Here is a 14,651-nt window from a genome sequence, read left to right as displayed (position 1 = left end):
TCGAGTTTACGACTCCAACTGACCTCCCTGTAAATTTATATCAGGAGCGAGTCTCCAGAGGAGATGGATGTCGAGTTTACGACTCCAACTGACCGCCTTGTAAATTTATTTGAGAAACGAGTATATGGTAATTCAGTTCTGGAGCAAGTCTACAGAGGAGAGGGATTTCGAGTTTACGACTCCAACTGACCTCTCTGTAAATTTAGTTCAGGATCGAGTCTACAGAGGAGATGGATGTCGAGTTTACGACTCCAACTGACGTCCCTGTAAATTTAGTTCAGGAGCGAGTCTACAGAGAAGATGATTGTCGAGTTTACGACTACAACGGACTCCTCTGTAAATTTAGTTCAGGAGCGAGTTTACAGAGGAGATAGTTATCGAGTTTATGATTTCAACTGACCTCCCTGTAATTTTAGTTCAGAAGCGAGTCTACAGAGGAGATGGATTTCGAGTTTACGACTGCAACGGACCTCCATGTGAATTTAGTTCAGGAGCGGGAGCTACGGCGTACGCAGAATCTGTCTCAAGTCAGGGAACTAACCCTCCTTGAGCAGGTTAGCAAACGTTTGCGCTTAAGTGAGTTTTCACCAAAACCAAAGGCGAAAAAGCCCTGCACGGCTGAATCTAAGGCAACGTGCAAAAATCATCATATGGGAAGGTTGTCGTGGGTTGCAACTTGACTATCCGACTACCTCATCAACAGTGCATATATACTTTGTGCCTGCCCCGCTGGGGACCGAATCATGTCTTTAGACTTCGGCAGAGCCGTACTCTCACCATCTTATCTGAAAGACCACTCACCATACAAACTATTCGGCTTCATTAAGAAGCTGGGTTTGTTTGGCAGAGTGAGAGTAGGTGTGAGCCACAATAAACCCTTGCGGGTTGCGGTCGAGAGTCAAATAGATCCACTCATTTTAGACCTAACCGAACCTAATTCTGATGCCACAAGAATACGTGAATTATCTTAACCAGATATTCCATGAACTAAGCACGATCGCATTCGCGCCGTTCATGGAGGATACGTAGCATTTCATTAATCAGTCCGTGTTTACGAGGCTGATTATGATAACTCCTAAGCGCCGCGATGTCCCTCGTATGCGGGATTTTCGGCAGAAAGAACTTGAAGAATTTATATGATAGCCTCCTGATGTGTTCAGTGACTGTCTCGACTGCTGCCAGATCTAACAGATCATTCAATGAAATGAAATGTAAATGAAATGAAATGTAACTGTCACTGTTCGTGCAGATACGGAGCACCTTATTCTGCATCGTCTCGAGTCTCCTCCTGAGGCTGCAGAATACGGGACAAGCGTACAACATAGCTGGTCTGATTACTTGTTTGTAAATCAGCAGCTTGTTGTCAACACTAACCTTCGAGTTCCGTGCAATGAGCGGCTACGTGCGTTTAACTGTAGCACCCGCTCGTTGGATCGCCAAGCTCAAATGTTCCTGAAAATTCAGGCGCCTATCTAGGATAATTTCCAGATATCGAGATCTCCTCTGCTCGTAAACGTAATTACCCTCTACTCACAACTTCCCGAAGATCTTCACGTTAGTAAATTTCTTCGTGAAGTTGACGAGTTCTGTTTTGTTAGGGTTTATCTCGATTTTATTACGCTCGAAGTACACCACGACCAACCTGTCGAAGTGGATCTGAAGCTGCTGCATCGCCACCTCGCTCAAGAACGAATGTGCGTATATCGCAGTGTCCTCTGCGTATATACCCACATTCGTTCTCGGAAAGTCGTGAGTGTACAGAGAGTATAAATGCGATGTCAGGCAGGACCCCTGCGGGATACCTGCTTTTATTGGATGATTCGTAGTTTGATAACAAGAGTATTTTTTGACCATTTGATAAAAAATTAAAATTCGAAATTATGGGTTGAAGTTTGATATTCCGACTTTAGAAACTTGAAATCCAGACTTCAATTTCAGGATTTACTTCGAAATTTCGAGTTCAATATTTGAATTTCGAAATAAAAGTCGAAATTCTAACTTTTGAAGTTGAAATTTCCAAAAAGAAAAAAGAGGTTTTTCTGCGTTTCAGGTTTTCTTTTTAAATGTCAAGGAATTTTATGGAAATAATATATTTTTAATAAATTTTGAAAATAATCGAGGTGCATACATTTTGAGTGATTGAGCTTGGTGTACGAGAGATGAAGGATATATAGTGGAGCATGATATTTTTCTTTACACTCTTTTATACACAGTGCAGATATATCAAGATCGGAAAAAAATATTTTTTAGTACTTTTTCATGAGAACGATATTAGTGTTGCATTAAATTTCATTGAGAAGGCACTATCAACTTTTTTTCAAATGGAAAGTAGGGTCTCGTTATATCTCGTTTGATAGTTTAGGTTAGGTTAGGTTAGGTCCAAAGTAAGTGGGTCTATTCGACCCTCCACCGTAACCCGCAACGGTTTATTGTGGCTCACACCTATTCATTCTCGACCAAATAAACCCAGCTTCTTAACGAAGCCGATTAGTTTGTATGGTACGGCTCTGCCGAACTCTTAAAACCTGACTCGGTCCCCAGCGGGGCAGGCACAAAGTATGTGCTCTGCTGTTTCATCATTTTCCAAACAGGGACACACACACTGTCTTCCGACAGTTCGAATCTCTGCGGGTGATGATTCAAATGACAGTGTCCTGTAAGATGACCTGTTAGACATCGTAAATGATATCTACTGTAGTCCCACAACTTTTTGGTATCAAACTTCGAAGGGTGAATAAACGCCTTGGAGTGAGCCAATCCTGGAAGATTCTGCCAGAAGACCATAAATCTTCTGGTCATCCAGGAGTTCGATCTGTATTTGGCAAAGCCTAAAGCGATGCCAATGACAGGTTCTGGTCCCACGAAGATGCTTGAATCACCCTCGTTTGCAAGGGTGTCAGCAGTCTCATTGTCTTCAAGGCCAGTATGGCCAGTAATCCAGACCAGAGACAATCTGTTAAGTCTTCCTATCGAAGAGAGTCGTTTTCGGCAATTTAGATGTTGCTCGGTAGGAGCCAAAAGCTTCCAACCCCGCTTTACAGTCCGAGAATATTTTTATTCACTTGTGTATGAGGTTGGATTCTTCCAATATCTCCGCACACGATTCAATAGCGTAAATATCCGCTTGAAATACAGTCGCATAGGTTCCTAGGCAGGTTGATATCTCTGTTCTGGGTCTGCGACTGAAAACACCTGAACGAGAACGAGAAGGTGTTTTTGATCCATCTGTGAACCAACAACTATCTGCTTTTAATATTTCCTTCTCCCTGAGGATCCAGTCCTCTTTACTCGAAAACCGTACTTTATAAGGCATCTAGTAGTTGACAGTTGGAGGCATAAAGTCAGAGGTCATTTCCAGAATACTGTGACGTCCAGTGTCAACCAACAGTCTGTTGCACTCTGCATTAAATTGATTCGTGTAGTCCATCTAGCATCTCTCACAAGAAAAATGTGGAGAGGAGGTAGATCTAGAAGGATCTCTATAGCTGATAACAGTATGGTACTGATGGCCTCACTGATGGTCAGACAAGCCTGTCTCTGTTAGCCAGGCCGTAAGTGATTATTGGTCTGACAATTATCACATAAATCCAATGGATTTGTTTGGGACCTAAACCCTAAGTTTTATCACAAATCCTTCGACATGTCCATAGGGACAGTCTGGGCTTTGTGCAAAACTTTTTCCAAGTGAGCGTTCCAAGTGAGTTTTTTATCAAAGACAATTCCAAGATATTTCACCCCCGTTCCAATTGGAATGACTTCATCACCATTGATAGGTAATCTTTATCCATTTTTTTATGAATCGAATTAACCGTTCCCAAATCATCATCAGTTTCAAATTCGTTTCAAGAACCATTCATTCCAATGAATATTCAAAATGTTTGCTATTCGCTCACTGATAGTAATGAAGTTTGTATACAAATTAATTTCTTACATTATAACCAGGCATGAAATTTGCAATTCTCCCAAATCTACTCCGAAAATCAACGATATTTCCAGCTTATCTTATAGGTTTAAGAATGATTTTGCTTACGGATGTGTTCAAGATTATTTTAATAAATAAAAATTTATTTCTAAGGAAGAGTTAGCACTGGGACACATACCAAAAACTTGGAGACTGATCAGGGCCACCTTCATTCCGAAACCTGGGAAAATCGAATAGGACTCGGCGAAGGCTTTGAGACCAATTAGTCTCATGTCATTTGCGTTGAAAACGCTAGAAAAGCTACTTGACAAGCATATCAGGGACGTATCACTGGCTATCAGGCCATTACATGGAAACCAATATGCATTCAGATCAGGTATGCCAACAGAAACGGCTCTATGTCGGGTAACAGAGAAAGTAGAATATACTTACAAAAACAAGGAAGTACTTTTAGCTGCTACTGGACATTGAGGGTGCATTTGATAATACGTCGTTAGAATCAATCATCCAGGCGTTGAGGAAAAAAGGGATCGACAAGACGAGCTGTAGGTGGATAGACTGCATGCTTAGGGGAAGATTGGTATATATAACCATTATGGAGGAAACAGTCGTGGCACGGGTAGCAAGGGGCTGTCCTCAGGGGGGAGTTCTATCCCCTCGACTTAGTCATCTTAGTCCAGGGTAAATACAATAATGTAGTGATGGGATGCATGCAGCAGGCCCTGAACATTATAACAAGATGAACCGAAGAAGAAGGGCTCAACATAAGCCCATCCAAATCGACCATAGTAACATTCACCAAGAGGACTAAAACGGAGTGTCTCGGACCTCTAAAACTTCGAGGTGAAGAAATACAAGTGTCGGAGGAGGTTAAATATCTGGGAGTAATCCTAGATTCCAAACTGACCTGAAACCAACTCTTGGACAGAATAAAGAGGAAAGCATCAGAAACACTGATGCTCGCCAGGCGCACCTATGGAAAAACATGGGGGCTAAAACCAGACATGGTATATTGGCTATACACGATGGTGGTTAAACCCATGATAACATACGCATCTCTGGTCTGGTGGCCAAAGATGAAGCAGGCGACCGCCATCAACAAACTAGGTAAGGTGCAAAGACTTACATGTTTGGGAATGACGGGAGCAATGAGAACTACCCCAACAGCTGCATTGGAAACACTCCTGAATCTACCTCCTTTACACTTTGTGATAATGGGGGAGGCCAGGATGATTCAATTCAGACTGGAAAACTCACCGAACTACAAAGGAACGGAGCGAACAGAAATTTCGGAACAAGCGGAGGAGCACATATTGAATATGTGCACGGACCACAGGACACCGAAGTACAACTTTAACACAAACTTCAAGGCCAAAATCATAAGCCGTGAAGAGTGGAAGACCATTAGTCGTCCCGAAAACATGTTTGAAAAAAACACCTGGTATACAGATGGATCGAAGACCAAACATGGAACGGGAGCTGGAATATACCGAGCGGATAGAAATCTAAACTACAGCTATCCGCTAGGACTATACACATCCGTCTTTAAAGTGGAAGTGTATGCTATCTTGCAGTGTGCAAGGCTTATTGAATTGAGACCTCAAAGAAATGAGCGGATCAATATTTTCACAGACAGCAAGAGCGCACTAGGGGCTCTGACAAACCCGAAGGTGACATCAAAACTGGTCTAGGAATGCCATGAAGAACTGAATAAACTTGCAAACAGGAACAAATTAACTTTGTACTGGGTACCAGGGCATTCAGGAATCACAGGTAATGATAAAGCTGATGAATGCGCTAGACGCGGATCATCAACTTCATATATAGGTCCGGAATCAGCTCTGGGGATACCAAAATCATTGGTATGAAACCAGTTTAGGACATGGACCAATAAGAAGCACACAGAGTAATGGGAAAAAGTACCTGGCAACAAACACAGTAGAACCTTCATTAGGGAACCGTCCGAGAAAAGAACTGAAGAACTACTTCAATATAGTATATAGGGATCGGCTCAGAATAATTATCTGAGCCGATCCGGTCATTGTCCGCTTAGAGGACACCTGAATGAAATGGGGCTGTACAACGGAGACCTCAGCTGCAGATTATGCAACGAAGGGATAGAAACAGTTCTACACATCTTATGCGAATGTGAGGCACTGAATCACAGAAGGCAGGCTATATATGGACGTACAAAACTACGCCCAGAAGAATATGACGAACATCCAACACGGAACCTGTACAAACTAGTACAGGGAACGAGACTGATGGAATGAGTATCATGAGAAGATGGGAGAATAAACGCAATAAGCCCAAGAGGCTGCAGTGTTTTCTGGAGACTTGGACTAAATGGACAAGTCAGACAGCCCCCAAGATACAAAAAAAAGGAAGAGTTATAGTCTATACGAAGTCATTCCTAACAGCCAAATAAAAGACTAATGTACCGGGTCTGATTCACAATTAATTCACAAATTGATACCATATAAAACCTCCCATAAAAATAATGATTAGACCTCGTAATTATACCACGCCGCCCATGCCACACAAAGAAAACTGCCGAGGTTACGTAACTATTTAGTTTTAATGCTATTCGAATTTACTTCGCATTTCATTCAACATAAAAGCTATAAGTCATTTCTTTGATTACCGAATCCAATACATTTTTGGAAGAGTTAGAGAATGCTAGAAAGTTAGAGACTGCTGAATGGTAATGAGGATTCCAATATAAGTATATTATTGAGGCATGAGGTACTCAGATTATCAATCAATGAAAGGACGTGGTAACATCCCTTCCTGGAGGTAACTTCAGAGTTGATTTTTTGCTTCCCAAAGAAACCACACAATGAATTTATTTTCACAAGTGACTATATCGGTTTCTTAGCAATTAGATTGTGAACTATTGTCAAACAAAGGTATTGATTGTCAAGTTCAACAGATATAATCCCTTACAAAATGGAACACGATTGCAAAATTGAGCCTAGTTGCAGTGTTACAAAACTGATTAGTACTACCAATGCCATCAAAAAACTGAAGACTCGATTAAGAAATATCGTGCTTGTTTCTCCAGATAATCCAGGAGCTTCTAAATATTTCCGAAGTGAAAGGGCATTACGAGACGAAAAACAGAGGCAGCTAAATATAAAGTGCCCGTGGGTAATTCATCCTTTAAGCAAATTCAGGTAATTCCATTGTTGAAATGATATGCAGTTCAAGTAAATGTAGATCTTAACTTTATCGAAGAAGGAAATAAGTCCGTTATAGAATACTCACATATAACTTCATCATTTATAGTTTTGTTAAGAAGTTTCAATATATAAGTACTTCGCTGCTTCTTCTTGTATCTGAATTTTGTGATCATTTGGGCGAATTTCCTTTAGCTTTTATTATTATTAACAATTTCACTCACAATAGACGGTGAGCGATTTCTAACACGGGTTAGAAGTTACGGTTACAGTTAGAATCGAACCGACGTTCACATAACGGTGGATTGAAAGAATAGAATTCTGATTTTACCTACGTTTAGGTTTATAACTGAAGTTAGCGAATGGCGGATGGCAGCAAACCGTGTGGTTTTACTCAGAACAACTACCAGATTATTCGAGTCCGCAAATTATCCAAAATAAACAGAAACACGGCCGGAGATAACTATTTCAAAGCTATTTTCCGTTTTTTTTGTCCGTGGTCTGCAGATTTTTATGGCTGACATTTCGTCTACTACTGCGGTAGATATTGTCAAAGGCGATGAGGAAACTGTTAAAGTTCCCGAGTTGTGTGCAATGCAAAAACTGTCGCAGATGTCTACTGCAGTAGTAGTTTAAACGTCAGGCATAAAAACTTGCAGACCACAGCCAAAAAACCAGGAAAATAGCTTTGACATGAAGAGTAAGGGTTACCTTGTTTTGATACAGAGAAGAACAACTTTCACCAAACGACCCACAAAAAATATTATCGATTTTGAACATTTACTTTTCATAAACAAGTGCTTATTTTATTTGGTTACAAGGCACTGATGAGGTTCAAATAAACCTAAATATACTCCCTGATGAAGGTCAATGAAATAGAAACACAATTTCTGGTTTTGTTCATTTATGATTGTTTTCAAATCATCTAAAAGAACAATTCGTTCAGGCCAGTCTCAACACCCTACACAGTAGGTCAATGGACTGACACCTATCAGAAAACAACTACTACTCTGGCTAATATCACGAAGGGCGTTGGATTATATCCGACAGGTGTCAGTGCAGGATTCTTCACTGAAGTTATTCCTGCATATGCAGTTGTATCGCCACAACTGCCGCAATAGATTTTCAATTATTGGAACACACTTGCAGACCGGTTTCCAATAATTGAAAATCTATTGCGGCAAATGTATCGCCAACAGCATGTGCAGGAATAACTTCAGTGAAGAATCCTGCACTGACACCTGTCGGATATAATCCAACTCCCTTCGTGGTATTAGCCAGGGGAGTAGTTGTTTTCTGATAGGCGTCAGTCCATTAACCTACTGTGTAGGGTGTTGAGACTGGCCTGAACGAATTGTTCTTATAGATGATTTGATTTATAGCCAGACTTCAAGTATGCCCACTGACTATACGTGAAAGATTTCTTTCCTTATACGAGGAATTGGGCAAATTTCGGATATGCAGTTGGTTACCTCGTTCACAGGCAGATGGGGCGACGATAAACCTGTTGTTTCTTGTAGTCTTCAGCTTAGTTCGAGGAATGATACTCTGACGGAATTCGATTTTCAATTATCGGAAATCATCGACTTTACGTTAATGATACAAACTACCTTGCACTGACGAGTGGCCAAACAGCCCGAAACCGGTCTGAAAGTGTGTTCCAATAATTAAAAATCTATTGCGGCAGTTGTATCGCCAACAGCATATGCAGGAATAACTTCTGTGAAGAATCCTGCACTGACACCTGTCAGATATAATCCAACCTCCTTCGTGGTATTAGCCAGGGGAGTAGTTGTTTTCTGATAGGTGTCAGTCCATTAACGTACTGTGTAGGGTGTTGAGACTGGGCTGAACGAATTGTTCTTTTAGATGATTTGATTTATAGCCAGTCTTCAAGTATGCCCACTGACTATACGTGTATGATTGTTTTGCCATTAATTTATCTGTTATATATTCCAGGGCTTGGTATGAAATGTTCTTGATCGTGTTGTATTTTTCTACTTTGCTGTTCAAACCAGTGGATGCTAGTTTCGCAAATAGTGTAACTTTATTTAACGGCTATCGAGAAATGTCCATTACTTTGGACATGCTGTGCTGGATAGATATATTCTTCAACTTTTGGACCGGATATGACACCAGTTCGATACATGGGATTGAACTTCGCCCCAACCGAATAGCAAAGTGAGTAAAATTTTTATCTTGGTAGGAAGACATATCATATTATGATCGTAGAAAAACGTTATAGGAATATTTAGTGAATAGATCAGTTTACCATCTATCTATAATTTTTCAGCTTTTCTTCAGTTTTTCATACTGATTTGTTTTACATTTGAGTTCCCTTGTAAGGTTACGGGAGACATGTAAAGCACACCTAACTTCAAAGATCCATGAATCCAAGTCGTCTCGGTATATTTTCTCTAATTAGGGATAAAGCTGAATATCAATTCGCGAAGGCCTGCAGTTCGGTTGAAAATGAAAATCCTTCAACTCGTATATATCCATCAGGAAGAAATTCTAACGGTTTTCCTCTGAGAAACTGTGGCGGTGAACTGTTATCATATAGGAGTCCATACACTTCGTCGATATTCTTGTCATATTTTCATTGTTGTCTAATGTAATCATAATAATTGGCAAATATCGTTTCAAATGCTCCTGTGTAATTTTATCAATGAAATTTTGCGATAAATCAGACGAAGCATCATCAATTTTCATGTCCTCATCCTCCTCATCGTCTCCTTCCGTCTCTCCGTCTTCTTTTTTTTTTCACTTCCCTCGTCGATTCTTTTTTTCATCTCAGAATATTTGAGAATTGCTTGAAAATAGGTAGGAATATTAATAATAATAACTTTTATCAATCATACCTGTATAACATAAAATAAAATTAAATAAATAAATTAATTAAAAAGCTCCAGTATGGAGGAAAGAAGCCCGATCAGTCAAGACTGGTCTTCTTCGGGAACCTGCGACTCAAAACAAAAAAATCAACTAAGGCTGAAGATTAGAAATTAGAAGCTCCTAAAAAATATTCATATAATTATCCCTAGAAAATAGAGAAGAAATGAAAACATATTCTAAAATCAGTGGTGATTACATGTACCTATATATTGCTGCATTGCTCATCGAAAAGTTTTTTCTGTAGATGTTTACGAAACCTGGCCACTGACATTGTTTTAAAATTTCTAGGAAGAAGATTATATAATTCAATTGAATTGAATGAGTGTGATTTTTCGAATTGTTTAGTAAGGTGGTGTGGAATTGTGAGTATTTTTTAATGTCTCAGATTCAGATTATGAACTTCGGTACTAGATCTGATTTTTTTCGTGAGATAGGAAGGAGTATCATTAACGATCACTTTTATGTAGAAGCAATCTACCATGAAGTTTCCACCTATTGCTTATTGACAGCCATTTCGTAGCAGCCAAGGTATGAGAGATTCTTTCGGACTTGCGAATACCAAAATTTAGAGCTTTGAGTATCCTACTCATGATATGTCTATGATCATATAACATTTTGATGAAATTTCTAAATAACAATACTCTACACTTGAAAACAAATTATGTAACATAATAACAATTGTACATTGTGTACTCACAATGAGCTATCGAGAAAAATTATAATAGTTCCGAAACGCTCTGAAACATGGATTCTAAAAATAAGACTCAAAAATGATAATTTAACTAATATATGTAACTCATTCAACGAATACTATGCGAACAGGATCATCGAACTCAACGACTACAACATTCCAAAACAAAGGTTACAAAATTAATTGTAACTTTATGAAACAGATACAAAAGAAGTACATGTCGTCATCATGAAATCAAAACCACAAACCGGGTGGTTAGTCCTATATACCCACGGCCGGCACCGGAAGGACGTAGTGTTCCTGCTCCCGGGTGCGCCTGAGCTGCCGTTTCGGTTTTGCACCAGTTGCTCGGGTAAATAGTGGGACAACTCACCAAAGGCCTCAATTGTTGATGGTCATCCCTTCTCATTATTATCGATTTCATCCATTTCCAAAGGGTAAGCTGGTCGGGCTCTATTTCCGAGGCTCCAACACATTCGGAAAGGCGCACCAGCATTATTAACCAATGACCACGCCTCAAACCGTGAGGTGAGTGATCAGTGGGTCCGAGAATCATGTGACATAATGAGCCAAGAATGACAACCTTCTGCATTTTATCGGTCAAGATTTCTGCCTTCGTGCGGCAAGCTGGCATGACTTCAAGATTCGAGACTAGAGAGGGCATCATTTCCACTAAGGACTCCAATAGTCAGAACAACCATGTTAACGGAATTATCTAGTCCTAGTCCTCTACTTGGACGATATTCGCCTCACCAGTAGCTGAAAATTCCACGATGAATATCGTCTTACTCAGTTTGTTGAAAAGAACTGCATCGGGCTTATTAGCTTGTATAAGCCTGGTGGTGGGGAATGAATAGTTTCAATAAATTCGGAGCGTAGGGCAACATCAATGTCTCGTTATTACCGTAAAAGTGCCATAAATGATAAAAATCTTTTGATATTGTTGTTGCTATAAGCTTTCGGAAATAAAGACCATTTGTTGAAACAAAAGTTATCAAAGTGGATTTATTTATTTCTGTGTGACTTTGTAATTCAACGATTCATCAGAGGTTTTTTATCATTAATCACATGTTTGAATCTCCGGACTAAACGACAGCGAGATTCAAAACATAACTTCTGACCGACAGTAATCAGATAGTCGATTATATTATTATAAAATACTTTCAATTGTCACTGAATTGTAAATTGATGATTTATTTATTTTTCAGGCATTATATGTGGAGCCCCTTCTTCATTTGTGATGTTTTGTCTTCAATTCCAAGAAATCTTGCCTATTACATCGTGGAGTTTCCAAACAGACCAATTTTAGGAGTTATAAATGTCTTATCTCTTCTGAAATTCTCAAGAATATTCACATTAATTAATTTAATTCACCGAACTTCTCAGGTATGTATTTGAAAAACTTTTGATTTGACCTTTATATTTTTTATTCTGAATGGAATTCTCTATCATTATCCATACATGAAATATTTGACTAGAGTTATAGTGTCGGACCATGACCGTAAAAATAAAATGGACGCAGTTATCTGCTCAGAGAAGTCGGCTGTCGGGAACATTCTAAAGTCATGCTGTCGAGTTGGGCGTTATTATATAGAAACCGTGATAATTCTTTAATATTCACCAACATTGACCTTAACTTTATCGCCAACAAGTCCCATTCAATAACTTAGAATGACGACATCTTTCATAAAATAATAATCGACATCAAACATTTCAGAATCTAAACTAGTACAATGTGCTTTAAAAATCGTTTAGTTTTTCAAATATTTCTGTAATTTTCAAATATTTTTGCAACTCCTCACGTGGTAACGCCCACTTGCAGGGAACGTCCTTTCAGGAAGCTGAAGGACATACACAGAAATGATCCGACAAGCCGTAATATCGAAGTTTGGCCAGCAAACCCTCATGTCACACACGATCGAAGGCCTTACATATATCAAGCGCAACAGCTCTTGATTCTCCATGTTTCTTGATTGCGTTATTCCAAATATGGGTGACATACAATAGAAGGTCGACTGTTGATCTTTATTTCCGAAAGCCATATTAATGATCGCTCAAGATGTTGAAGCCTTCCAAATATTTTAGGATATGGTGGTTTACAACTTACTCCATAAATTGTTTTGATCCAGATAAGTGTTACCGTGTGATCAGACCAGGAGAACGTTTTCATCGAATTGAAAAATTCCACTTTTCTTATTGATTGACATATTCGAGATCCTAAGACAGAAGCCATCAACTCAATCTTGGCAGTGTCATTTCCCTAATAGGTGCAATCCTAGATTTGGCTTGTAACAATTGTACCTGCACCTGATTTTCGAACTAAGCTTTGATGAATATACATGTGGCATAGGCAAGTTTACAAGCATCGCAAAATGTGTTCCTAGATGGATTCGAAGAAAAAGTGCCCTGGGTATAATACAAAAACAAAGCCAAGAAATTTGTCCGAACCACGATTGAAATTGGTGAACTATATTTTCTGGCAAGTCTTCATCCCAACCTAATTTCAACTTTCATGATTCCTGGCAACAAAGTTACTAGACAGGTAAATCCAATTGAATCAAATATTCTTTAAGCCACTGACAACAAACCTCCCATTGAGAAAAAACTTTTTAGAACCTTTGGTGTAGTAATAAATATTACTGGGGTTCTATCCCAATACCAAACCGTTATTTTCAACACCTCAACACGTGTTACAATCCCCAAGTGATCATCTTCAAGAGGAATATTAAACTGAATATACATACAATGTTGTCTTTATTTATACCATAGATACCTCTGCTAGATACCTGCGTTCTAATTGTGTCAAATTAATTTTACAATGTTGCCATATCTACTTGTCTTGAATTAATTTTACATGTGTAAACCGGGTGCCCTTACCTCAAATAAACTGAACAGAGACATACCTGCAGTATTTTTTGAAGATTGTTTCAAAACAAACCCTAGAAGCTCCCAACCATACACTTCTATAAGAAACTCATCTCTGGCAAACCCAGAAGCCTATCCAATTCTTAACCTCGTCATTAAATTTATTCAGTTCAGAAAATTTCTCTGTGGCGCTTATTTTTCATTAATACTTGATGAAACTGTCGATTTATTCTGGTCGTTGGGTACATTGCCTCTGATGAACTCGATACGATAATATTCTGACGATGATAACTCCTGTTCAATTTCTTCATCGTCAGCGTTTACTTTGAATAGTTCTGGTTAAATTTGTTCATCCCTTTGGCCCCTATCTTTTATTTGATTCAATAAAGCTGCAAGTTCTCCCTTTTTCAAACCAACATCGCTCAAAATAGTTTCGAGATCTTGCATGTGGTCCTTTTTAAGCATTCGCCAGAGAAAAATCCTTGTCTTCTGAAGCACGTTAGAATATTCCACGGTCGTCATTAATATAAGAAATGGGAAAATGTTAGGTGTGATACGAATGCAAATAAACTAGATATTAAGTTTTCAGAAAAATGATCTCACAGTTCAAAAATTTAATTATAACGATTCTAAAAAATCTCCATAACAAACTTATTCACCTGACAACCTCTCCGGTGAAAGGCTGCATAAAGGACGAACAATTTCCGTTTCCAACAGTTGTCATAGTTGTGTATGTTGTCATATTTGGGTGTATTGTCATATTCAGTTGTGCTGTGTATTTTTTATTATAACGATTTCGTTTCACAATTGGGAGAGTGGTTTGTAAAATATATATAATGTTTATCTTGTATTTCTAAGTCCAAGCTTTTTGAAAGTTTTGATTCACCGCATCATGGAAGGTCCTTTCGTTAAGCGTAATACAAAGTTTTATTTTAGTAGGAGAATGTATTTGTTGATGGTTTCCGGTACCATGTTGTGAAGTCGAGGTCCAAGATAGTTTGCACATCGTTGTCCTATTGTTTTTTTAATCAGATTAGCTTATTTTGTCTCCTCCTTATATTATATTTGTGATCGACAGCTTCGGTAAAAATGTTTTTTT

The 14,651-nt window shown here is 38.9% G+C and overlaps 2 protein-coding genes across 4 annotated transcripts in view; both read left to right on the top strand.

Moving 5' to 3' along the window:
- The window catches only part of LOC141483638 (uncharacterized), a 565,103-nt gene that overhangs the window by 190,322 nt on the left and 360,130 nt on the right, over positions 1-14,651 (top strand). The gene's annotated exons all lie outside the window — the stretch shown is intronic.
- Positions 1-14,651, top strand: part of LOC111512841 (potassium/sodium hyperpolarization-activated cyclic nucleotide-gated channel 1) — a 108,975-nt gene that overhangs the window by 32,544 nt on the left and 61,780 nt on the right. Inside the window, exons 1-3 of one of the 3 annotated variants that reach the window (XM_074178464.1) lie at positions 5,977-7,098; positions 9,061-9,282; positions 11,896-12,073. In XM_074178464.1, the coding sequence (XP_074034565.1) occupies positions 6,872-7,098; positions 9,061-9,282; positions 11,896-12,073 (627 nt within the window). In that variant the 5' untranslated portion in view covers positions 5,977-6,871. Of the gene's footprint in view, positions 1-5,976; positions 7,099-9,060; positions 9,283-11,895; positions 12,074-14,651 lie in introns of those variants that run through there. The other 2 variants (XM_074178463.1, XM_074178465.1) reach the window with 2 other exon arrangements.

This window comes from Leptinotarsa decemlineata, unplaced genomic scaffold (assembly GCF_025532065.1).
Source record: "Leptinotarsa decemlineata unplaced genomic scaffold, Ldec_3_MD MMD2_tig00003798_RagTag_RagTag, whole genome shotgun sequence".
NCBI lineage: Eukaryota > Metazoa > Arthropoda > Insecta > Coleoptera > Chrysomelidae > Leptinotarsa > Leptinotarsa decemlineata.
The sequence above is the reverse complement of the archived record's forward strand: the minus strand, read 5'-3'. Positions and strand labels throughout refer to the sequence as shown.